At 40.0% G+C, this 24,167-nt stretch overlaps 1 protein-coding gene across 4 annotated transcripts in view; it reads right to left on the bottom strand.

Moving 5' to 3' along the window:
• Positions 1–24,167, bottom strand: part of ELMO1 (engulfment and cell motility 1) — a 421,610-nt gene that overhangs the window by 18,818 nt on the left and 378,625 nt on the right. For all 4 annotated transcript variants that reach the window (XM_048839200.2, XM_048839201.2, XM_075125620.1 and 1 more), the window contains 2 exons: positions 19,521–19,684; positions 12,267–12,379 (listed from right to left, as the gene is read on the bottom strand). In XM_048839200.2, the coding sequence (XP_048695157.1) occupies positions 12,267–12,379; positions 19,521–19,684 (277 nt within the window). The remainder of the gene's footprint in view (positions 1–12,266; positions 12,380–19,520; positions 19,685–24,167) is intronic.

The raw sequence follows: 24,167 nt of genomic DNA, 5'->3' as shown, positions 1-24,167 counted from the left end.
ACTGCTACCACTAATATTTCCTGGCAGAGCCAGACTAAAATACTAGCTAACATACAAGGTCACTGGCTGCCAATTCCCTTTTTGAAAGAATAACTCCAGACTCCCAGCCAGGTACCAAGTGTACCACAGCACCTCTAATAAACATTCCACAGTATGCTGTCAAAAATGCAATTTTGTTACACCTGAACTACGACTCGCCTAAAACTTTGAGCAAGGTTGGACAAAATGGTGGTTAAAATGCTAGTGCCTGCCTAGTGGCTTGTCTACATCACCATTCCCAACATATCTATCACCAGTGGAGTGGCACCCATGGTGAGAAATTTTAGGGGAAAGGTTAGTATAGACACAGTCCCAGAGTACCAGACTAGCTTCATGAGCCTGACATTTTTAGGAATCCTATAAGTCCCACTGTCCCTGCTTTAAAATAAATTAAACAATCACTTAATGGAGAGACATGATTGAACATCATAGATTTTTAAACTGTGCATGTGATCCCCTCTCTTAGCTATTTTTCACTGTGTATTAGCTTTTTTCACTCAGCAAATGTGCAAAAATATTTGGAAAATAATAAATGCAAATATTTTTCTATTTATGTAGCACCTTCTCCTGAAAGAACTCAGAGCACTTTATGAACTATGGTGAGAGACTCTAATTTCAATTACACAAAATTAATCTGGAGCAACCCCAGAGTTAATTGATTTACTTTTGTGTGCCTGGGTTTAGAGTCTCGTGCTATGTACATAAAGTGCCACTGAAACACAGCTATCCCTGGGATGGAGGGCTGCAGGTAACCAGCACATAGTGTGTTGCACAGCACTGGGGAGAAAGGAAGTTGTAGTCGAGAAACCAGAGCAGACAGGGCCCTCAGTTTATATGGTCTTATATGAAGGACCCATAAAAAACTGCTTGGCATTCAATTTATGAGTCTTGGAAGAATGTATGGTTGAATTAATTCTCCCTGGATTTGAACCTCTGGTTCTAGGTAGTTTTACCAGAAATGTTTCAAACCTAATGCTTAAAAAAAACATATCCTGCCCCCATTCAGCACTGGAACAACTTGTCCTTTTCGTTCATAAAAGAGGCATTCCTATTAAATACAGTATCAGGATATAATCTCTAGCTCTAATAGCAACCTCATCTATTCATGAGACAGTTTTACAATTTTGGACAGTACACGAGAACATAGCTAGCAATTTCTTATGATTAAAAATATCCTTTCTTCCTATTGAAAGTCGGCATGCCCTTACTACAGTCTCAATACCTTTGGGCAATGAGTAAGTGGATGGTGTCAATAAGGACAATTAATATGAAACATGGAGAGAATCATCAAAGACTATGCATTGGAGTTATTGAAGGAGCTAAAATGGACCAGATCATTAACATACTAATGATCAGAGTGTTTTAATAACCTTTTTCCAGCTCCAAATCTCTAAAAAACAAAAAGAAAATACAAATGCGAGTACTTACTCCTTTACATTATTTTTAGGAAGCAATGGTTTTAAACTAAGAAAGCCTAGCTAGGAAGGCCTGTAAAATGATTCCTAATGTCAAAAGGATAATTAAAGAACTAATAATCATAGACGGCCGCTCATCATGTATCCAGTGCAACTCTCCAGGAGTCCCATTCATAACTGCCGCCATGGTAAAACTTTGCTGGCAAGGGAAATGATTTAAATGAGACCTTCAAAAGGAACTAATGATATTCCGTCAGCTATATGGTTCCAATGACCATACTACCCAGGCTGAGAGAAGGGCAACCAGTATATTAACAATTGAAAACAGATCTCATTTTCCTTTTGTGTCTTGCCACACCCACCACAGCCATAGCTAGCTAGTTTTCAGCTTGATGCACCATCTTTAGGGATCTCCGCTTTACAAGGCATCATGTTGGTTTATAGGAGGTGTGTGAAGCAGTGCAGGTGCATGTTGCTATTTTACTACATGGTAGGTTTGGTAAATGTTTTGATTCAGTTGTTTTTTACACTAAAGGATAAACTAAAACAGGACCCATGCAAAATGGTGCTAAGTAATAAGAAAAAGAGAGGACACCATGTTTATGGTTAGGACACAAGAAACGTTAAGCTGATAAAAATGCATTATTTGTCTTCCAGCTCCAAATACCTATAAACAAATGAAAAGAAAATATAAGTGCAAGTTCTTACACCTTTTAATCATTTTTAGGAAGAAGCAGTTTTAAATCAAGAAAGCACAGCGAGGAAGGCCTGTAGAGCCTTTAAAAATGATTATCTTGGTATCGAGGTACTGAGCCGGGACTTAAAAAACTGGAAAGGAATTTCAAAATGGAACTTTAACTCTGCACTCTGTAGAGTTGTGGGTCTGTGCATATATGTGGAGAAATTTTTTCTTCCTTAGTGAAATGGTCAGATCAAAATTGGGCAGCTTGCATTTTGCCCTCAACACTGTTAGTCTTAGGCTGAGCCTGATTTCCCTTGGTAGAGATGCTCCATAGTCTAGGGCCCTTTGCTGAGAGCTGGGCACAAAACCCTTAATTTTTCATCTAATGTTATACATGCACTGATAAAACTCTTCTTTAGAATGGGTGGTGTTGTGATAATTGGGTGTAGAAATTTACCCTAATTGTTAGCCTAACTGGTAAAAAGTGGGTAATGGTTCAAGAATTATCACCATGACTTGTTACATAAAACTACTTAAGAAAAGATGTGAGAAGAAGACAGAAAGATTAAGCTAATTTAAACAAAAATAGTTTACTGATGCCACTGAAGGACTGTGTTAAAATTGTGACTGGTAAACCAGAGGAATAGAGGATCAGAAATCAGTGGACTAAAATTGATGCTTTGGATATTAGGCCTAATTGGTGGGCGAAATAAACAGAGGATGGATTATTCCACTCATCACCTTTTCGGGGCCCTTAAAAAAAAAAGAGAGACTTTTGGGGAGAAAAATAAAACTTTGTGCCATCACTGTGGGAAGGGTTGTTGCTGTGACACCAGACCTTGATATGCCAGTGGGGATGCTTGATGATCATTGCTGCATCAGTGAGGTCACCAGCCTGATACAGGTGAAATCTTGCTGTGTCTTCCCCTCCTTGCATGTTCCTTTTCATCCCGAACCCTCTTCCTCCTATTCTCTCTTTCTCTCAGCTTTTCATCTGATCCTGAGATTAACTGTATTGCACAGCACCAGCATGGTGAAATGAGATGGCCCATCCAGAAATGCTCAGCCTAAGGACCAGTGAAGGATAGGAACTTGACCAGACCAATTGGATGACATCCCTGAACAGGGAAGTGAGCCAGAGTCCAGAACATCCGCTATCATAGCCAACCTGCAAGTCCAAAGCATCCATCCATGTCTGACCAGTCACCTTCTATCCTAAGAACATCAACAAAAGCCATATTTCCCCGATCTTTACTGTTCTATCTCTTCTCTTCCTTCTGCGTCTGTCCATGTTGTTAAAAGCAGGAAAGACTCAATATTTAACAGAAATAACACTTTCCTCCCTTCCATGGAGAACTGTTCAACTGAAAAGAGACTTTAACCAGTATTTACCGTCTCTGCAAAGGAACTTTGACAGGTTTTTGATTAAGTTTGTTTTTCATAATCAGTCAATTTCAATGCTTTTTGCCTTGTTTTGATTTTTTTCTGTTCTTTTCCCTTTTCATGTGTTCCAATCAATACATTTCTAACCTTTGGCAAGAACGGCCTAATGTGATTCCCATTGTATTAAGCAGGCTGAGGTCTGTATATCAAACCCAAACCTTATTTAAAACTGTTTAATATTGGACAGTTTCAGAGTCATGTTCACACCTTTAACTCTTTAGGCCCATAAATTTATCTAAATTAATACAACAGTAGTTTCTGGGAGGATAACTTGTTGCTATAAGAAACAATATTGAGTGACAAAGAAGGGCCATGATTTATTGGTACTCACAACTACCATGCTATTAAAACCACATAGCCAGTTCTTAAGTCTGGTTTGCTCATTCTCGTTGAATTACTGATGTTATTAGGGATACCAGCTTGATTACTAAGATTACAACTAGATAGATAATAATACAGTTCTCACAGTGCCTTCCATCTGAGGACTTCAGAGAGCTTTATAAACACTAATGATCTGATCTTGGCAATCAAGTACAGTAAGTATTATTTTTCCCATGTTTACAGATGGGGAACCTGGAGGACAGAGGGCTTAAAATGGCTTTGCCCAAAGTATTTTAGAAAATGTGAGGCTGAACTTGGAATAGAACACAGGTTACCTGATTCCCAGTTCTCTGCCCTAACCCTAATTATTGTTCCTCCCTAGACCTGTACACTGGAAAAGGTTAAATTCACTCATTTTCCATTGGCTCATTTTATCATCCCTTTACTTCACTATGCCAACTATCCTCTAGGCTTAACTCACTCCTGTGTGTGTCAGTGGGTAGAATTTTCAGTCCCATCCCAAAATTCATCCCTTGGGGAAGGACAGGCAGCTATCCATCAGACATCTTGTCTGGCTGGGCCAGGTTTAGTTTCACTGGGTTTATACTCAATCAGTATGTTACGGGGTGCTCTACCAGTATTTATAGCTGATGGAATCTTCTGTCTTGCTGGCCCCACTCGCTTTGTGGTTTGTACCGAGTGCTTCAGATTCCCAACTACTGCTGTGACCCTCTTCAGGGCATATTTTCTGCAGGGGACTCAAAGCTTGCCACTAGAGGAAACTGGACCAGTTAACTGTACTTTTTCTATAAAATCTGAAAAAAACAGAACATTTAAACATCCCTCTTCCAAGTATATGGCAGCTGGTGTAATTAAGTAGAGTTGCTAGAGAGTCTTCTTTTAGAAACCAAGTTTAAATGCTCTGATTTTTAACCTTCTAAAGAATTTTTTGCTTAAAATATTTGATCTTCAAACTAGAGCTACAGGAGCCTGTTAACTAAATGCCATCTTGAATGCAGTGTTTTTGTAGCCATGCTGGTCCCATGATATTGGAGAGACAAGGTGAGTGAGGTAATAGCTTTTATTGGACCAACCTGTGTTGATGAGAGAGACAAGCTTTCAAACACAGAGCTCTTCTTCAGGTCTGGGAAATGTACTCAGAGTGTCACAGCTAAATGCAAGGTGGACCAGACTGTTTAGCATAAGTAGTTAACACATTTCAAAGGACCATTAAAGGTAAAGTGGCCAGTTAACACTTCTCCATTCATGGGTAGAGGGAGGTAAAAAAAAAGTTAAGGGGTCTGTGTTCATAGAATCATAGAATATCAGAGCTGGAAGGGACCTCAGGAGGTCATCTAGTCCAACCCCCTGCTCAAAACAGGACCAGTCCCCAGTTTTTGCCCCAGATCCCTAAATGGCCCCCTCAAGGATTGAACTCACAACCCTGGGTTTAGCAGGCCAATGCTCAAACCACTGAGCTATCCATCCCCCTCAAGTGGGTATATATTGGATTTATGGTTTATTAAAACAATGTCTCTATTCAGTCCATGATTTTTAGTGTCTCGCAAAGTTACAAATTTAAGCTCCCGGGCTTTCTCTGTTGAAGTTATTGCCAAACACATCCATTTCATTCTCACCCATAATAATTTTACATTCAACAACAAAACACTTCGTTCAAACCATGGGGGCAGCCATGGGTACTAGGATGGCTCACCAATATGCTAACCTCTTCGCAGGCCACCCTGACAAAGAATTTCTGGACAAATGCCCAAGAAACCAACGATATACCTGAGATACATTGATATTTTCAGCCTCTGGCTAGATAACCTAAATTCCCTCATGGATTTTCCACTACAACTTCAACAACCACCACCCACCCATTATTCTTTCTCTAGAACACTCCCACACTAACATCAACTTCCTGGACACCACAATCAGCTTCAACAATAAAGACTAGTAAATTTGTTAGTCTCTAAGGTGCGACAAGTACTCCTTTTCTTTTTACGGATACAGACTAACACGGCTGCTACTTTGAAACCAGCTTCAACAATGGAACTCTACAGACAAGTATATACAAGAAACTCCTGGATCACCACACCTACCTTCACAGGTCCAGTAATTGCCCCGAACACATGAAGAAATCTGTTATCTATAGCTAGGCGCTCAGATACCACAGAACATACTCTGCGGAGAAAGTTTGGGATATACACCTGAACACACGTAAAACTGCCTTTACCAAACAAGAACATTTCACCAGAGAAGCAGATCGCATCATGGAATGGGTCACTCAAATACCCTGAGAGAATCTGCTTCAATACAGAAATAACCCCCTTCCAACTGCACACCTCTTGTAACACCTACCATCCAACACTGGCACCAATACGGAGTATCATCAAACAAGTACAACCCATACTTAATGGGGGCCACATCCTGAAAGAAATCTTTCCTCAACCCCCACTTCTGGCCTTCAAACAACCCCGCAACCTCTCCATGCTCATCATCAGAAGTAAGCTCCCACAGACCAAGACACACCAACTTAAAGTGGCACCAGAACAACAGATACAACCTGCAGACACATCTCCACTTCTATGATGATCAACACCCCACACAACACACCTTTCAAGATCCATGGGTCCTACACATGCCTGTCACAATGTGGTGTACCTCATCCAGTGCACTAAATGCCCCAAGGAAACTATGTGTGTGAAATGTGACAATCATTATGCTCTTGAATGAATACACACAGAAAAATAAGAGACAAAAACATCATATCACAAAGCACTCACTCAATATCTGACCTTAGTCCTCATCCTCAAAGAAACCTGCACCACACCTTTAAAGACAAACCTGGGAACTTAAATTCATCACTTTGCTAGATACTAAAAATCATGTACTGAATAGAGACACTGGATTTATGGCTTATTACAAGTCTATAACCCACTTAAACCTTACCCCCCACCTTGCCATCTTCTTTTTCTTCTCCCCCTCCTCTGACTTGAGGGGTGTTAATGGGCCACATCACCTTGAATGGCCATTAACTACTTATGCTAAACTATCTGTTCCACCCTTGTATTTCGCTGTAACACTCTGAGTATATTTCCCAGACCTGACGAATTCTATGTAAACTTGAAAGCTTGTTTTTCTCACCAACAGAAGTCGGTCCAATAAAAGATATTACCTCATCCACCTTGTCTCGCTAAATGGCATCTTACCACTTTGTTAAATTTAGGATTCCAGCTCTCAAATTGTGGTCTGGGGACCATTGGTGAGCACTTGCTGATGGTCTACCTAGTGTTGGCTCTTCACATGGTGCTGTTTCCAATTGCATTAAAGGCAGCTAAGATACATTAAATGGTTTCCTAATATTACTGTTCCATGTAAACTGTATGCTGTGGGTGCCACAACAGTATTATATGATTAGGACCAGGAAAGGAAGTGGTCCACATGGTCACAAACAGGAGAAGAGATGGCCCATGTTCCAAGTTTTATACTGAAATACAATCCACACTGTAAGCAATTAAAGAATCCTTGGGCAAAAAATTCACACCAAGTACAGCCTGTGGTCTTGTAGTGCTATTAGAATACAAGTAACTAAATGACCTTGCACATTTCAATATTGCTATGGGTAGATTCATATTTTTCTTTTCAATGTTTTGAATTTATATTCAAGTACTTTTTCTCCCTCTGTAAATGGTCTTTATTTATGATTTTAATTAACCTGAATATTTAGACAGAGATCATTGTGGCCTACATAAGACTTCTATGTGAGCCTTAATTAATTGATCTGCAGAGCTACTTGAGGTATTAGGCTAACCAATTACCCCTCAACAAACTCTCATATTTCTATTTTTGCATTTTTATTTTTATAAAACAAGAGTAGGTGGAGGAGGCTGCCTGTAGAAAAGAAAATGCTGCAGAAACTAAAAGGAGAAAGGATGTGTTTTGAATTAACTATTTTCAATTAAAGCTGATTCATCTCTACTCCTGGTTAGTGGAGGCATTCAGCACAAACTGCAAAGGACTTTTTTCCCCTTTAAATTCCTATCGCAGGTCCTCTTCAAAAACATGCTGCCCCTGCGTTGTTAATTTCAAGGGTTATATAACCAGGCTTCTTCCTCCATGCAAAAATTACTACTCAAGAGTCTTTAGCTGCAGTACATAGTTTCCCACTTTATGAAGATTAAAGAGAAATTGTATGTTATTAAAGACAAAAGGGCATTTCTTCCAAAATAATGCACCCGGCAACATAAACCATGGGTGTGCTGGGTGACAATGTCAATATATCTATTTTGCCCAATAAAACTCACTTACAGGAAGGCTTTTCTACTACTTAGCTCCACCAGAAATAACTTGGAGAGTTTCTGAGTGCTCTGTGGGCTTTTGCTTGGCTCTCTTCCCCTTTCTTTCCAGGCTAAACTATGGCAGCAGACAGATCACTCCACGTTCTGAACTGGCTAACTGCCAGACGACAGTCACCATTTTAATAAAATGGTGATTCATGAAGCATTATGCTCTGACATTACACAATGGCCTAAGAGCGCACAGTCTGTTTTTCCATTTCATTCTTCTTTATTCAGAAAGGTTTCAGAGTAGCAGCCGTGTTAGTCTGTATTCGCAAAAAGAAAAGGAGTACTTGTGGCACCTTAGAGACTAACAAATTTATTTGAGTATAAGCTTTCGTGAGCTACAGCTCACTTGGCTGTAGCTCACGAAAGCTTATGCTCAAATAAACTTGTTAGTTTCTAAGGTGCCCCAAGTACTCCTTTTCTTTATACCAGGAAAAAGTTCTCATATTCTGTGGAAGCTTTTGGGGGTAATATATAGGGAAGCGCTCTCTCTCTCTCTCTCTATTTTAATCAACAAGCTCTTCAGAAGTTCTGCTAGGGCAACAATCAAAGACTTCTTGATATAGCGAGAGAGCTCATGCTGTTATGATAACCCCATTTTCAAGTACAAAAGGCAGTGATATGACTGCAGATATTCCATATTTCATTTCAAGACCACCCCACTGAGGCAGTCATTGGCTTGGAGGATTTCCAGCTAAATCCAAATTTGAAAAAGATTTACCCCTCTGAGAGTGACAGAGTTTGCAAGCTCTCTACTCATTATTTCTTAAGTCAATTCTTCAACCCACTGTGACTACCCATGTGTATCCTACCACCTGTTCAGACAACAGTCTTAATAGAAGTTTGCTCTGGAGTCTTTATCACAGAATAATGCCAGTTAATTATTTTTTAAATGGGCAATTAAATGGTTTTCGTTTCTGATGGGTGGCCGTGTTAAGATACCTCTTTGCACATTCTGCAGACTTGGAACATTTGCCCCAGGTGTTATATTAAAAAAAAATCATAAAAAGGATGGATCAAGATGCAGACATAATAAATCAGAGCAACTACATGACCTTACTGTTGTAACCATTTTCCTTTCTCCTTACTGCCCCCCATTGTTGCTGGGTTTTTGTTCTTTTTCCAGTTACTTATCTTGTTAAGACTAAACTTTCAGATTTGAGGAGATTGGCTCAACTTGTGTGCACAGAAGAGAGGTGAGAAGACTCATGGAGGCTTCCCCACTTCGCACCCATTATTATTAGCTATTTATATTGCAGTAGCACCTAAAAGCCCCATTCAAAGAACCAAGGCCTCATTGTACTAGGCACCACAGACACACGTAACAAAAAAGACACTCCCTGTCTCAAATTGCTTAAAGTCTAAGTAAGCCCATCACGGTCCTTACTTTTTACTGGGCACAAGGTCTCTGTGAGTTTAGCATCAACAGCATCACTAGCTTCCTTGATACCAACGTGTGGGAGGAGGAGCATATGCAAGCGCCTTTGCAAAAAGTGGTGCAGCAGCTGTCCCTGAATCAGTAAAAATGTATGCTAGAGCTCCTGATGGGGCGCGGTGGAGGGCACCCCCTTCAAAGTGCAGAAGTATCCTAAGGGCACAGTTATAGCCCATAGATAAGTCAGCTCTTTGGGCGAGTGTGGTGGGTTTCATTCATCCCTTGAGCACCCCATTGCCGTCTGGTCATGGTACTGCCATTCTCTTCGGCTACCAGTGTCCTCCTGCAGACTGTCAGACGGCCTCTGTGGGCCTTATGTCGCTGGGCCCTTCAGGGGTACGACAAACTCAAAAATTAGAAACAGGTCTTTGCCCATCTGGGCCAATAATAAACAAACTAGTTTCTTACTCTTTCTGGGTTTAATTCCCTGCCAGGGATTGAATCAGCAGAGTTCCTTCTTATTCTCAGCCACTGACTATGGCCAATAATAGTCCCTGACCCAGCCTGGTTCCTCTGTCTGCAGCCTGTGGAGCATCCTGCCTTGCTCCTCTGGCTCCAGGTAGGAACTGACTCGTTGACAGCAGGCAGCTACCTTTTATTTCAGCTTGCTGAGCTTTGATTGGCTGTTGCTGGTCCCTAGCCCTTCTGACTGCCAGAGGCCAAATCTTGCTGGTTTCCAAAGGGTTGCTCTGTTCTTCACAGAGAACTGTTTTCTGAGGTGGGGTGCAGCAGAATAGTGGGGCCTCCGGGGGGGGCCACAAAGGCCTGGTACACCCAGTCACCAGGAGGGATCATGTCTTTTATTTGCCAGCAAAGCAGCATGCACGCTTATGGTGCTGCATAAATATGATACTAAAGCAATTAATTTGATTGTCCAATATAGTTCTTTGCAAGGCATGGTGCAAGGAACTTTTTGACCATGGGCCAGATTTTAAACTTGTGTAAATTAGTATAATTCTGTTGAAGTGAATGGAGCTACACCAATATACACCAGCTAAGAATCTGGCTCATGTTTTTTTGAACTGACACTAGTTTAAAACAATCCATTACTTAAAGAACCAAAAATATTCCATCTTTCCTGTAGAGATTTTCCCAAAAACGTTTTACCCAACCTCTTTCCTCTCTCCCCCCGCAGAACTTTGGTGGTTCAAATAAAACGGATCCCAGATCCAAACAATCCCAGGATTGTGGTTTGGTTTAGTTAAAACCAAAGCCAGGTGATGATGGCCAAACCAAAGCAAGTCTCTTTGACCACTCAGCAACTGTGCAGAAGATGCTGCTGAAAATGTATGTTACATGTCTCTGTGGATCTGTGTAAACATTTATAATGGCACACTGATGTTTTTTTTCCCTTTCTGAAAATCCTGTGCAATTGGTTCATTACATATTATTAAACATTAAGATTATAACGATTTAAAGCTGAATGATTTGGCCATCTTTTCTTCATCTTCATCCTGGAAAATTTTCCAATTTGCAATTTTCCAAAAACATCCATCAGCTTTGGTTAAGAATGGTGCACTGCTTATCTTCTAGGATGAGAATATTGCAGGGACTATATTTTATGCACAGAAAGCTGCCTTTCACATCAATCTCTAGTTCTCAAATATTTATCTCTCTAGAATCTACTCCTAGCTTTTAGAGTTTTCTAATTCATGTTGCATTTACAGTAAAAATAAAAGTATAGAAATGTGAATCTTATCAAAATGCGGGTGGGAGTGTCTGGGTGTATTGAGGCAAATTTTGGAACCAACTTTGGGTAGCATGTTGAATCCACAGTTTCTCATCTGAACTTCTGCTGCTGGGGAAGAAGGGGGCTACTGTTACGGGAAAACAATCATGTAGAGTGTGGTTTGGTAAAGTGAACTGTACAATCCAAATCTGAGCAATGGTGCACGTAGCTGAGAAGATAGTTTTTCTATGCCTATAATTTATTCATCCCAAGGGGCACAGGTTATGGATTTGAGTACTTTTTAAAATCTGCTAGCTTTTGAAATATTTAAGCCTCACATTATGTTTAATGTAAATGATCATAAAAGAAGAAAATTAAGGACAGGAAGTGACTAGAGACGGGTGGTGAGTTGTGCTCACCACAAGTAAAAGTGATGGGCCTTTGATGAGGTATATAAATAATTAGTAGCACAATTTAAAAGCAGTCTTTTAAAAAAGAACGTTCAGGTTCTGAATACCACAGTCGCTGTGTGTTATTAATTTACAACCTTATTTTCCAGAGAAAGGTAGAGCTTTTGACCTTGTCATCAGCAGGGTACCAGAAGATCAAGAGAGCGTGCAAGGTATTTAGCTCTTGGTGCAAAACCATTGCTTCAGATTTTTGACAAATGCTAGGCCTAAAACGACTGGACCTATTCCACAGGTCAGAGTTCATATGAGGAAAATTCAAAAATTCCCACTGAAGCATAGGACACTCAAGAACGAAATTAACTAAAAGATTTCTTGGGTAATTCCTTGTAAGAAAAGTCTTAATAGTTGGATCTAAAAACAAATACTGCCAATAAGTTATGCTCCTGAGCTAAACTAGAATAGAGAAATAACAGTGAAATGCCAGACTATCCAGGTCTGAGCAGTACCTTGTCGCCGTCGACTATTGAGTTTCCTAAAGCAGGTGCCTTCGACAAGTCGGTTAAGACGTTGTTGCTTGATGAGCTCTAAGATTTCAGGCTGAATCTTCTCTTTTAGCTCCCTGGAACAAACAAAGCAAAACCAGGCACTTTTTAGATTTATTCACATACCATTTTTTCTCACTGAGATAGACAGCCTCATGAGAGACTGAGCTTGATTTTGGGGATAGTAGTCTTACTCCAGCACCCAGTCTGCTTCAAGGAGGGAAGTTTGTCTAATGGCTGGCGTGCAGGAATGGGAGGTCCTATTCACATCACGGTCAGTAAGTCAGTATGTGGCCTAAGGGAAGCAATTTAACCTACTTGTGCCTCAGTGAACCCATCTATAAAATAATACTTAGTATCATACATCATAAAGGCATGTGATGCACCTCACAGGATTATTGTGATGCTTACTTGATAAATTGGCATAATCAGACGCAATGTTCTAAGAAAGTGCACCTGTTATCATTATTATTTAGTAAAAGAGAGAAAAGATAATGCAAGCTATACAGTCTGAAACACCAAGAGAAAATAGTGAGCAGTCCCAATTCCAGCTCAGACAAAATAATAACTGATCATACTGGATTGTTTTTATTTCCATATCGCTCTATGAATTTACTACCATATGGAGTTTGTTGAAAAGTTCCATAGATTTTGATACTAATGTGTATCTAGCGTTAAATGTTGATTTCAGACAGTGTCTAAGGATGCACAAGTGACTGAATTCATTGGCTATCTCCTTACTTAGATTCATTAAGAATATATAAAGGAGAGGTTTAAACATCAACTTGACAGCAAATCTAGTAAGACTAAGATGTAACTGAATGTGTCGAGGGTTCATAAAATATGAAGGGTGTCAAGACCATAATTTTGGGTTGCTGTGTGAATAAAGTAATACCAGACATCATTCTGTATAGCAGTAATCACAGTCAAGATTCAGGAAAGGAGTGCAGTTTTAGAGGTGAACCAAAATTCCTCCCCTCTGGAAAACATCAGACTTTCCATCTATGCTGATTGCCATGTTTACTTATCACTTCATCTCACACGCCCTCTGCATGCAGAAACCCCACTGAAAACATAGCAAGTTCTGTGCATAAAGATTGTGTCCTTAATCAGATAGGCCATAATCCTCCCAGGTACTAGTTAAATGCTTATGTATATCGGAACAGGAGTTCTTGATGCACAATCTGCTGTATATTTACAAGCTGTGAAAAATTGATCCATTCAAATATCAAGTGACTAGAACTATAGAAACAAACTACCTCTAGAAAGTGTTTTATTAGTACTCATGATTATTTTCAAATACCATAGCTTTCCCACTGAGAGCCATGGTATGAATATTCTGCATGGTATTTATATACTGTCAAAAGACTTCAGTGCTTGAATAGGTTTCTTGGTTTTCCGTGCTCTTTAGGAAAGAGACGGAGAAAAGACCCCCAAATACAACAGCAATGAGACACAATCTGGATTGGTTTAGCAATTCTTTAATACAGTGTACATCTCACTGAAATGGCCTCAAGTGTTCAAGCATAAGTATGAAGAACAGTTTGATATTTACACAGTTCAATCCAGAAATTGGATAATTATCACTAAAGTACACAGAATCATAACACTATAGAAATTAGACATGAAAACCTAAAAAGGTCATCTAGTACAGTGGTTCTCAAACTAGGGCCGCCGCTTGTTCAGGGAAAGCCCCTGGCGGGCCGGGCCGGTTTGTTTACCTGCCGCGTCTTCAGGTTCGGCGGATCACGGCTCCCACTGGTCGCGGTTCGCCGCTCCAGGCCAATGGGGGCTGCAGGAAGCGGCATGGGCCGAGGGATGTGCTGGCCGCCCTTCCTGCAGCCCCCATTGGCCTGAAGCGGCGAACCACGGCCAGTGGGAGCTGCGATTGGCCGAACCTGTGGACGGAGCAGGTAAACAAACCGGCCCGGCCCACCAGGGGTTTTCCCTGAACAAGCGGCAGCCCTAGTTTGAGAACCACTGATCTAGTACATCCTAATGCAACTGGTCAGGCTCTGTGTTTCTTCCTCGGCCCAAGGACTTGACACAAATTGGGGGTCCTCTAAATAATAATACCTGAGAAAAATTAAATAACTCTTATTTATCCACTGCCAAACAGGTTTACCAGGTGGCTCACTGAATATAGAGAGCACATTGTCTCTGCTCTGAAGAGCTCACAGCCTACACAGACAGCGTGCAGGCAAGGCACAGGGGAAATGTGGACTTACAAATTAACAAGGTGACAGAAGTGATGCGAGGTAAATCCCACTCCCGTCTCCTCCCCTCCAAGATTGCAGTTTCCCTTTCGTTAACTCCCATGTTTCCTCCTCTCCCCCTGGAAAACACTGTTGCCCAACATAAACCAGAGACAGAGAGTGAATTTGAACGCTAACCAATCCAAAAATAAATAAAACCCCTCAAAAGTGGCTCAGTATCTAAAGGCTTTCTTGCCATAAGAGAGAGGGAGGAGGGGGCCTTCTCTCTCTCTACTGATATGTCCTGCAACACCGCAGTATCTGAGTGCCTGACAGATATAAATACTCTGTAATGGTGAGAAGTATTATTATCCTAGTTATTACAGAGGGGGAAATTTGGCATGTGGAGATTACTGGGAAGATTTTCAAATGCACAAAGAAGAGACAGATAACCAATTCTCACTGATTTTCAATGAGCCTTTGAAAATCTCCCTCTAGTGACTTAAGCCTAGGTCCTGTGCCTTTAGCACGAGACCATCTCCCCTTCTGCCTGGTCAGCCTTCACCCTAGTGTCGTCAGCAGCTGCTACCAGTGTAAAATTGCTCTCTACCATACTTTTTCCAGTGCTTTGTCCAACCCTGATTTAATTTTCTTAAGCAACTTGGCACCAAGTACTTCCTTTGCAAGACTATTCCAAAACCTAATTCATCTCACTGTCAGGAAGGCTTTCACTCTTACTGCTTTCAGATTATATAAAACGGGGTTGGGTACACTGAGCAATCCTGCTAATTACTATCCACGCACCTAAATAAAGGACCTTATCCTCTGAAGCATTTAAGTTTCCTCAACCACTGAAGTCAGTGGGAGTTGAGGAAGTTCAACCATTGTAGGGTTGGACCCCAAACCAGAAGAGCCACTCCACTTACTGGCAGAAATATCTCACTCTGCCTAATTTAAAAATCAAATCTGGAGAGCAGTAAGATAGAAAAACACAATTTTAAATATATTTTTGGAACATTTTTATCTCATGATTTCAGAATAGCATAAGATCCAGTTTGTGCCTGGGGAAAGGGCAAGATAGCAAGGAAAATATGAGGAAGGGATAAAACAGCTGATTGCATTTTAATTTCTACTAAATAATTTAATTTAATGATTTAATAATCACAAGGGTTAGTAAGTTGGAAGGGATCAAACACTTGAGACAGCCATATAAGAAGGTGTCACTAACTTTATGATTCTCCCCATTGGTCTCAGCACACCATCAGCTACTTGCTTTTAAAACACACATCTAAGCAACTCATGGCTCACAAGATCTTTAGAAATTATTTTAATTTTTTAAAAAAACAACAGAGTGTTTTTTAGTACCAATTTCATCTGCCTCTAGCCCTGTACCTTTCCTACTCACAGCTCAGATTTCTTCCAATCAGCAACTGTCACTTTTTCCAGAATTGGGTATTTTATAGTGTTATAATGATTTAAATTACAATAGAAAAATAATCCCAAAGCACCTTTCATCTGTTATATTGTATTCTCTCCTATCATTAGTGCTTCCTGAACAGTTATTATTGACACTTTCCAGCCTAGCAGAAAATTATTAAAGATAAAAGAAAGGTATAAAAACCCAAATCCCTCCAAATGTTCCCCTTTGTGTTGCTGACTTACAAACAATCCTTCCCTAAAAACTGCTTCATTAACAAACTCCCCCTAAGCCACTCCAGCCTCCTCTTAAACATCATAATTTTGCCTTTTATTCACCCAGCTCTACTGTTATTTAGTGTGCCAAAGAAATGACCTAGTGCTTTGCATAGCAACATGATCAGTAGAACTGCGTACACCCTTCCATCTTCTTTTCTTCTTCTGCTAGCCTTAATCCCATCTATATGGGGTCGGCACTTTTAGTCCTCCTTCTCCTTTCCAATCTGTCTTGAAGCAGTTCCTCAGAAACTCCACAGCTAATCAAATACTTTTGTATGACAATCATCCATCTAATTCTGGATCTTCCTAACCCTTCTCATACCCTCTGCTTCTAAATTTAACACCCTGTTTCTTATATATTCTTCCGATCTTCTTTTCACATGCCCAAACCATCTAAGCCTGAATTTCTCTCAGCTTTTCTACAATTAATTCCACCATCACACTTCCCTTAATTCAATCATTTCAAACATAATCCAGCCTGGTAACTCCAAGCATCCATTTTAACTTTTCCACTGTGTTCAAGATCTGCTCCTGCCTCCTCCTCAGTGCCCAGCATTCAGAGTCATACCAAAATGGATTTTGTAGATCTTATTTTTCAATTTGATAGGCACTCTCCTATCACAGATCATGTCGCTCACTTCTTTCCATTTAGTCCATGCCTTTCCTGTTCCGCTAAAAAGTTCCTTATTGAGTTCATCATTATCCTTCACTGTTGAACCTAGGTTCTTGACTGTCCGTACCTTTTGGTAATGGTTGGGCTCCCAGACTTAGAATTCCATTGTTTTACTGCAAGGTATCAATGAATCTACTGACCACATAACCTGTTTTATTTCTGCTGATTTTCATTCTATTTCTTTCAAAAACACACCTCTATTTTTCTAACTCTTCTTCCACTTCCTCTTTGCCCCCCCCACCTCCAAGCACTACATCATCTGCAAAAAACATGCACTGGGGGGGCCACTCTCTGGATGTCTTTTGTAAGTGCATCGAGCACCAACATGAACAAAAAGGGGCTCAGGGCAGAGCCTTGATGTGCTCTGATTCCTACTAGTAACTATTCTATTTCTCCATTTGGCCTTCTAACTGTGGGTGCACCCCTCCATAGCCATTCAAAACTGATCAAATTCAAACACACCGTGTTTTCCTATGGATTTGCTGTTTTGCCAGAACTAGAAGTAGATTAAACTTGATCTCTGATGTCCCAACCACACTGTGACCTTAGGGAAACAAATTCCTCCTTGCAAAACTGAGCTAATGCAATTAATAAATAAAATCATAATAATTAATAATTAATGCAACCATTCCCACTTCAAACTCAAACAAAATTTGTTTGGAGCACTGTAGTCCAAAAGTTTGAAGAGCTGTAACTTCTGTATTTTATATGTGGGAACACCAGCAAAAAGGCTCCGTCATGCTGGGTCAGTGAATAGTTACCATCCATTAGCCACATCCTAATACAGCTCTTAATAAGGCTACTGACTTCATAGTCAGTTGGGAACAATTTCTTTCTAAGTACCTGCAATTCTTTAGGTCTCTGTGGAGACCAAAACTACCTTCTCTGGCTCGTTCTCTCTTTTACACACAATGGATTCATGATTTTGTACTTGCGTCATTAGTAGCATCTACACAGTTTGTGAGAATTCAGTACATGGAGCCAAATCACAGGGGAAACTAAAAGAGCACTTTCCCTTCACAATCAAGAATAAGTGATCAGAGATGCAATCAAAATGGAAATTCATAGAATTTAAATCACCATGAATACAGTCATGATTGTTTAAATAGCTTAGTTATTCATTTCTTAAGCTTAACATTTGTCTTGGATCTGAAATGAGTTTCTTTAACATTTCCACTGCTTTTATTTGGATCATGGAATGCATTCATTACATTTTGTGGATGCAGACTTTACACTGTGACAATGATTAGCAACCCTGATATTTGGAGTCAGAAAGCTTGTGCTGCACTAGCAAATTTCACCATGGTAGGCAAGGCTCAAAGTGAATATAAATAGTATAAACAGTTGACCTGTATCGCTGATAAATAGTTGACTCACTGGGAAAGTGAGGAAAACAAGAAGCTTTGGGGACAGGTGTAGCACCACTAAACTGCTTTGAATCTCTGTGGGTTACAAAAGATTGGCAAAGAACTGCTCTGAAGTGTAGGGATGCAAATCCAGTTTTGAACAGATACAAGACTACAGGTGATATCAATTCTAACTGGGTGCTAGGTCCTATCATTCTAATAATGTGAAGACATAAAAGAATCACTGTCCCTTTGATTCCAGTTAGTATTATTAAAGTTTGTAACTCTGCTTAGTTTATGCTTTCACCATTGTCCTGTCAGAGAAAGGCCCGTGGAGTTTGCACATACATGTAGTTTTGCAGATAAACCAAACCCAGAGTCTCATACATGAATCCTCTTGAACTCCGGAGTGATGGAACTGAAATACCTAAATACAAATCCATCTTTACAGTTTCGTCCCATTCAACTTCAAACGTGGCCAACATTTCATGAAATTTTGGTTTAAGATGACGGAACTCTCACAGATTCTCAGCTGATTATCTCAAAAGGTTTCTGCTAGTCTGGATCAAAAGACATGAGATTTGAGCACCACTGAAGATAAACCTGCCCCAAGTCACTAGTTTGGTTTCAAGCCCTACCCCAGTGCAGATCAAATGTCATGTCCATGGCTCATCTCTAGGATTTTCACATATAATGGAGATGAAGACATTTTGAGAAGCAGACGCAAGCTATAATAGAGATACCACAATTGATACGTAGCATTAGACCATATGAAATGGGTATTACACTGCATATATGTTAACAAGAAATCACCTAGAAATAAGTAACTGTACCTGACTAACATCAAAGATAACACAAGCAAAAGAAAAGATGACACTATCACTCAAACACTCTTTTATGGAGCAAATTTATACTGGTGCTATTGCTCTGGGCTATTTACCTGGCTCAGAGAAGTGATATTTTGAATCTTTATGGGGCATTGGACAGAAGACAAAAACTCATGTTAAAAAAAAAATGTGCACGCATAACAACACAAAGCATGGAAATGTCAAAGCATTATTTTCTGCAAATAAGTCACGCTAGGCCCTATAGGGATTAGCCAAATCTGTTTGAACTGAACTCAAAGAAACAGCTGAGATTTGCAGCAGAAGAAAACATATGCACTTCAATCAGATGCTACTCCATTGCTTTTGAGCAGTGCTCCCTGGGCAATTTTTCCCCTGGGTTCCCCCTGAACAGTTCACAAATTTCATTCACATTTCTTAGTCCTTCCATGCAATAAGTGACTTAGAAAGGGGAAAGTACTTACAGAATTGGACGAGACTGGAAATCTTCCTGGTTCATCCTCTCGGATTGACGGATTTTCAAAATTTCTGTGTAACTTAGATTCTGAAGTTTACTTTTGAATTGGTCCAGAGAGCTAGGCTTGGTAGTGAGTGCTCTCATTATTTGCTCTTTCACCACCTGCATTACCTGTGGATGAAAGCAAAAAAGTATTATTTTTTTAACTCTTTGGTTTTGATTTCAAATAATATTCCAGTATATGCTGCAATTAGGTGGTGTGGAAAACAGGTGAATTTTAATAATTATCAATTAGTGATCACAAAGCAAATTTTGCACCACAGAGTGCAAAGGAGTTAACCTCTAACTGGATGCCACATTTAACAACAAGGGCTCATCTACAGTACAATAAATAATCCTCTTGGGGGACTCACTTACAATACAGTTATCTTCTAATACTGTTAAAATGCGATTCCTGTTTTCTAGTGTAAATGGAACTGTCACCGTCTTACAGTACCATGCTATAGCCCTGCTTTGTCCAAGGTTTGGGGACACAGGAATAACAGAGGGTTGTGTCTCTTCTACACTATGAGATAGAACTACATGTTAATCATGTAAGGGAAACCAACCAAATGGAATGCCCCAACATAGTTGTTATTGTAGATAATTGTATAGTCTGTAAGAGTCCAGAGACTGAAGTCGCTCCCTCGTTTCTGCCAACGCAGCCCAGGCTGTGGGCCCCCTTCAGAAAGTCTACGTTGAGACAGAATGCAGCAGTGCAAACTGTTGGGGGTCTGGACGTGGGTGGATAGCTCACAAAGCTGGGGAGCACCCATGAGAAGGGCTTTATAGCACTCCCAGTGGAGTTTAAAGCTGCCCTCCCCAGCAGAGGGCAGTAGCAAAGTCCGATAACTGCAGTAGTTTGCTCCACTCTATACTGCATATGGGGAGGGGAGCATCTGATATATATATGCAGGTATAACTACTGTGTGATTATGATGTGCTTTTCTTTTTCATTCCAGTTTCCTCCCCCTTTGCCTTTCTTGAGACTATTTGGTTCAACCACTCGAGTTTCAACCTAGGCCTAGAGGGTCACTGATCTTCACACTGTTTCAGGAAAGGTGTAGAGTACATAGTGAAGGAAATGAAGCTAGTAACAAAAGAATATAACATCAGGAGAGGGTGATCAATTTTCTAAGGTTGTTATAGGATTGCTTTTGAAGCAGTGCCATAAAAAAAATGCAGACGAAAGAATTAGAATGAAAGATGTCTGCACAACAGAGAGATATCTGCATATTAACTATTTTACCAGGAGAAAACTGTTGAGACACAGTTAACTTAGGGGATTTGTTTGGCACCAGTACCCATAAATATATATCATAGATTGATCTCTCTCTCGCTCGCTCTCTTTGCTTCTTTCCTCACTGCTGGTACAAATCACATACTTTGAAATGCTTATCTGATTCTGTCTTTAGGTGGAGTGGGGGAAAAAAAACCCCCCAGTTTATCAGACTTAAAAAGATTTTTCTCCCTCACAGCCAAGCCAGGCTGACAAGAAGGAGAAAATAGTAACATTCAGCCCAGATCAAAGCAGATCTGTGATAGGAATTAACAGCTGGGAAAAGAGGATAGAAAATATTCTTACATCTTTTTTTTTCTTTTCTTTTATTCCTTCATCTTCACTAATATTTCTAAAAATGGAAGCTTGATCCCTTAGAAGACTACGCATTCTGAAAACTTTTCTTTTCCCAAATGTGTGTACGTAACTCTTTTAGTTTCACTGCATCAACCTTGAAACTGTCATTATCTGAGCTGTGTTTCTGACATTAATTTCCTGAGATGCAACATCCCTTTTAGCTATGAGCTATACACTCATTCTAGTCTTGCTACCAGGTGCAGTAAGCAAATCGAAGCAATTAAAAAGAGATAAGAAAAGCTCTCTATTGCATGAACTACACACTCCTGAGCTTTTTGCAACAATCCATTTCCAAAAGATGATGCAGTTTTTTCCCCTCATAGTTCTGTCTCTTCAATCAGGTACAAGTTTACATTTCCGCACCTCCTTTCAAAGGCTCATTTTCTGCTGCCCTTACTCAGAGGAGCCCTTTACTTTGAGTATGTACTTGCAGAGTAAGATACTACTCTTCATAAGTTTGGTAGACTGGCCCAAACAAAGTAGAGGGTCCTATCAATCAATCCACACATTTTAATATCCCTATCATTGGGCTATATCTATAAGATTTTTTTAAGGATAACTCATCAGTAAAAAATATCTAGGATTCTTTATTCCATGTTTCAGCTGCTGTTCCTTTTACCACTTACAGGGATGTTTGCTTTCAGGTGGATGCTGTCTGCAGTCCACCAGATTAACTAGTTAAAAGTGGTGTTTTTATTGGCATGGGGTCAGTGATTGACTCGGTTGCCTATTTCAAAGAGGATTTCTGCATACTTTTAAATTGATCATTTAAGAGGAACAACTTTTCTTATTGGCTACTTTCACAATATAGCAAACAGATTACACAAGTCCAAGTACTAAATATGCCATCCCTGGCTACTGATTTTATATTACCCCAGATATTAAATGTAAATGAGCACACTATCACGATGTTTGAACACGAAGGAACTGATCCAAAGTTGATGGGAATCCTCGAGGTGACTTCAATGGGCTTTGGATCAGGCCCTAAAGGAGTTTCTGGAGTCTAATGAATGAAACGTCCACAAAAGAATAGTCAGAAATGGATGCTCCTAACATAAGGAACAGGTATGCTGCTTATTCATAAACCCATATTAGAGAGACCAGGTTCCATCTGGTTTCTGGTTCCATCTTTCTTTTTCTGTTTTCTTGGCAGCAATTATAGCACCAGTGAAGGAAAACATGCCACCCTAGTTCAGTTTTTCTAATGAGCATGAACTTGGCACTGGGTATCCTCTCTGTCTAGATTGTTACAGGTTCTAGTTGAGCATCTTTAACATTAAGACCTCAGATAGAACATGGTTTAAAATACTGTAGTTAGCCCAGCTCTTATAGTCTTATAGTCCAGCTCAATGCTGGACTGTTCACTGCAATAAGTTTTATATCCAACCAACAGCCATGATTTCTGCACCTCATACTATGCAGTAGCTAACTTTAAAGTACATTTTCAAATGTGATACTTAAAGTTAGTCACCTAAATAAGTGGCCTGATTCTCAAAGATGCAGAGCACTCCCAGCTTACACTGAAGTGGAGTGCTCAGCACCTCAGAAAATCAAACCATTAATTTAGATGCTAATGTTGCAAACACATGCTTAACTTTAAGATTACGAGTGATCCCGTTGAACACTCCTGCTCCGGTATTTGCAGTAGCTGTTGTAATGCAAATAATGTGTGTGTTTTCCAGTGCTATAGTCTTGAAAGCTAACCAGAGGAGAATTGTTAAAGAACGACCCAGTCCTCTCTGTGACAACTTTCCCCCCCAACAGCACAAGATGGCAGAGTCAACAGGCATGCCTTAAAACCTATTTATGTCTGCATCTGTAACTTTCACGCCATGCATCTGAAGAAGTGAGGTTTTTACCATGAAAGCTTATGCTCAAATAAATCTGTTAGTCTTTAAGGTGCCACTGGACTCCTTGTTGTTTTTGTGGATACAGACTAACACAGCTACCCCCTGATACTTAAAACCTGGTGCACACAAGAGCTACGCGATCGGGGTGATCATCTTCTTTTTAGTGTTAGTAGTGGAATGGTATTTAACAAGTCAACCTAAGTGCCATAGCTGCCAGTTGAGTCATCTCTCTAGCATTGGGAACCACTGCCAAGAACTTCTTATCTGCTCAAAATCTCTCAAGCTGAGTTGCTAGCTCTTGATTACTGCTGCTTGGGAGATTAACTGCTCTAAGCTTAGGATCAACACATTTAAAAATTTGACCTTACAGGTGTAATTAAAGGAACTCTTTTCCTCAGTATTTCTTAGGATATATCTACACTACTAGACCTATAGAGACACAACTGCAGCTACATTGCTGTAGCACTGTGGTACAGACACTTACTACAATGATGGAAGGGGTTTTTTCATTGCTGTAGTAAATCCACCCCCTTAAGGGGAGTAGTTAGGCTGATGGAAGAATTCTTCCATTGACCTAGCAACGTCTACACTGGGGCTTAAATTAGTTTACCTACGTCCCTTGTGTGTGAATTTTTCACACCTCTGGGCAACATAGCCAGGCCGACCTATGTTTTAAGCATACACCAGGCCTCCATGTTGTTAAACATAAACATTGTATATGGTCATTGCAAATGCATTTTATATATATATATATAGTTTTTTTTTCCCCCATAGGACATATGCAGGATTAGATTTTGAGGGGGAACATTTTCTCCATTTTGTATCCTTTTTTAAAATTTTTTTTCTAGACTGATGCCCTGTTATGTGGTAAGGCAGAACTATGATTTGGGCAGTTTGCTAAAGGTGGGCAACTTAACTGAGAATATTCAAAGAGTTGGAGCGGTAAAAAATTAAATATATTTTTTATGTTGTGGAGCACACTGACTTAAGCCCAATTTACTTGTCTGGAATGAGATGGCGGTACCTTTCATGTCTATCAAATCTTACCTATCTACTAGATTTCTAAGTTGGCCATTACTATGTTATCTAACTTCATATACAACTTTTTAGATAGCTCTCAACATATCCT

The sequence above is a fragment of the Caretta caretta genome, chromosome 2 (genome assembly GCF_965140235.1).
Source record: "Caretta caretta isolate rCarCar2 chromosome 2, rCarCar1.hap1, whole genome shotgun sequence".
Classification (NCBI taxonomy): domain Eukaryota; kingdom Metazoa; phylum Chordata; order Testudines; family Cheloniidae; genus Caretta; species Caretta caretta.
This window is presented reverse-complemented; position numbering and strand designations above follow the sequence as displayed.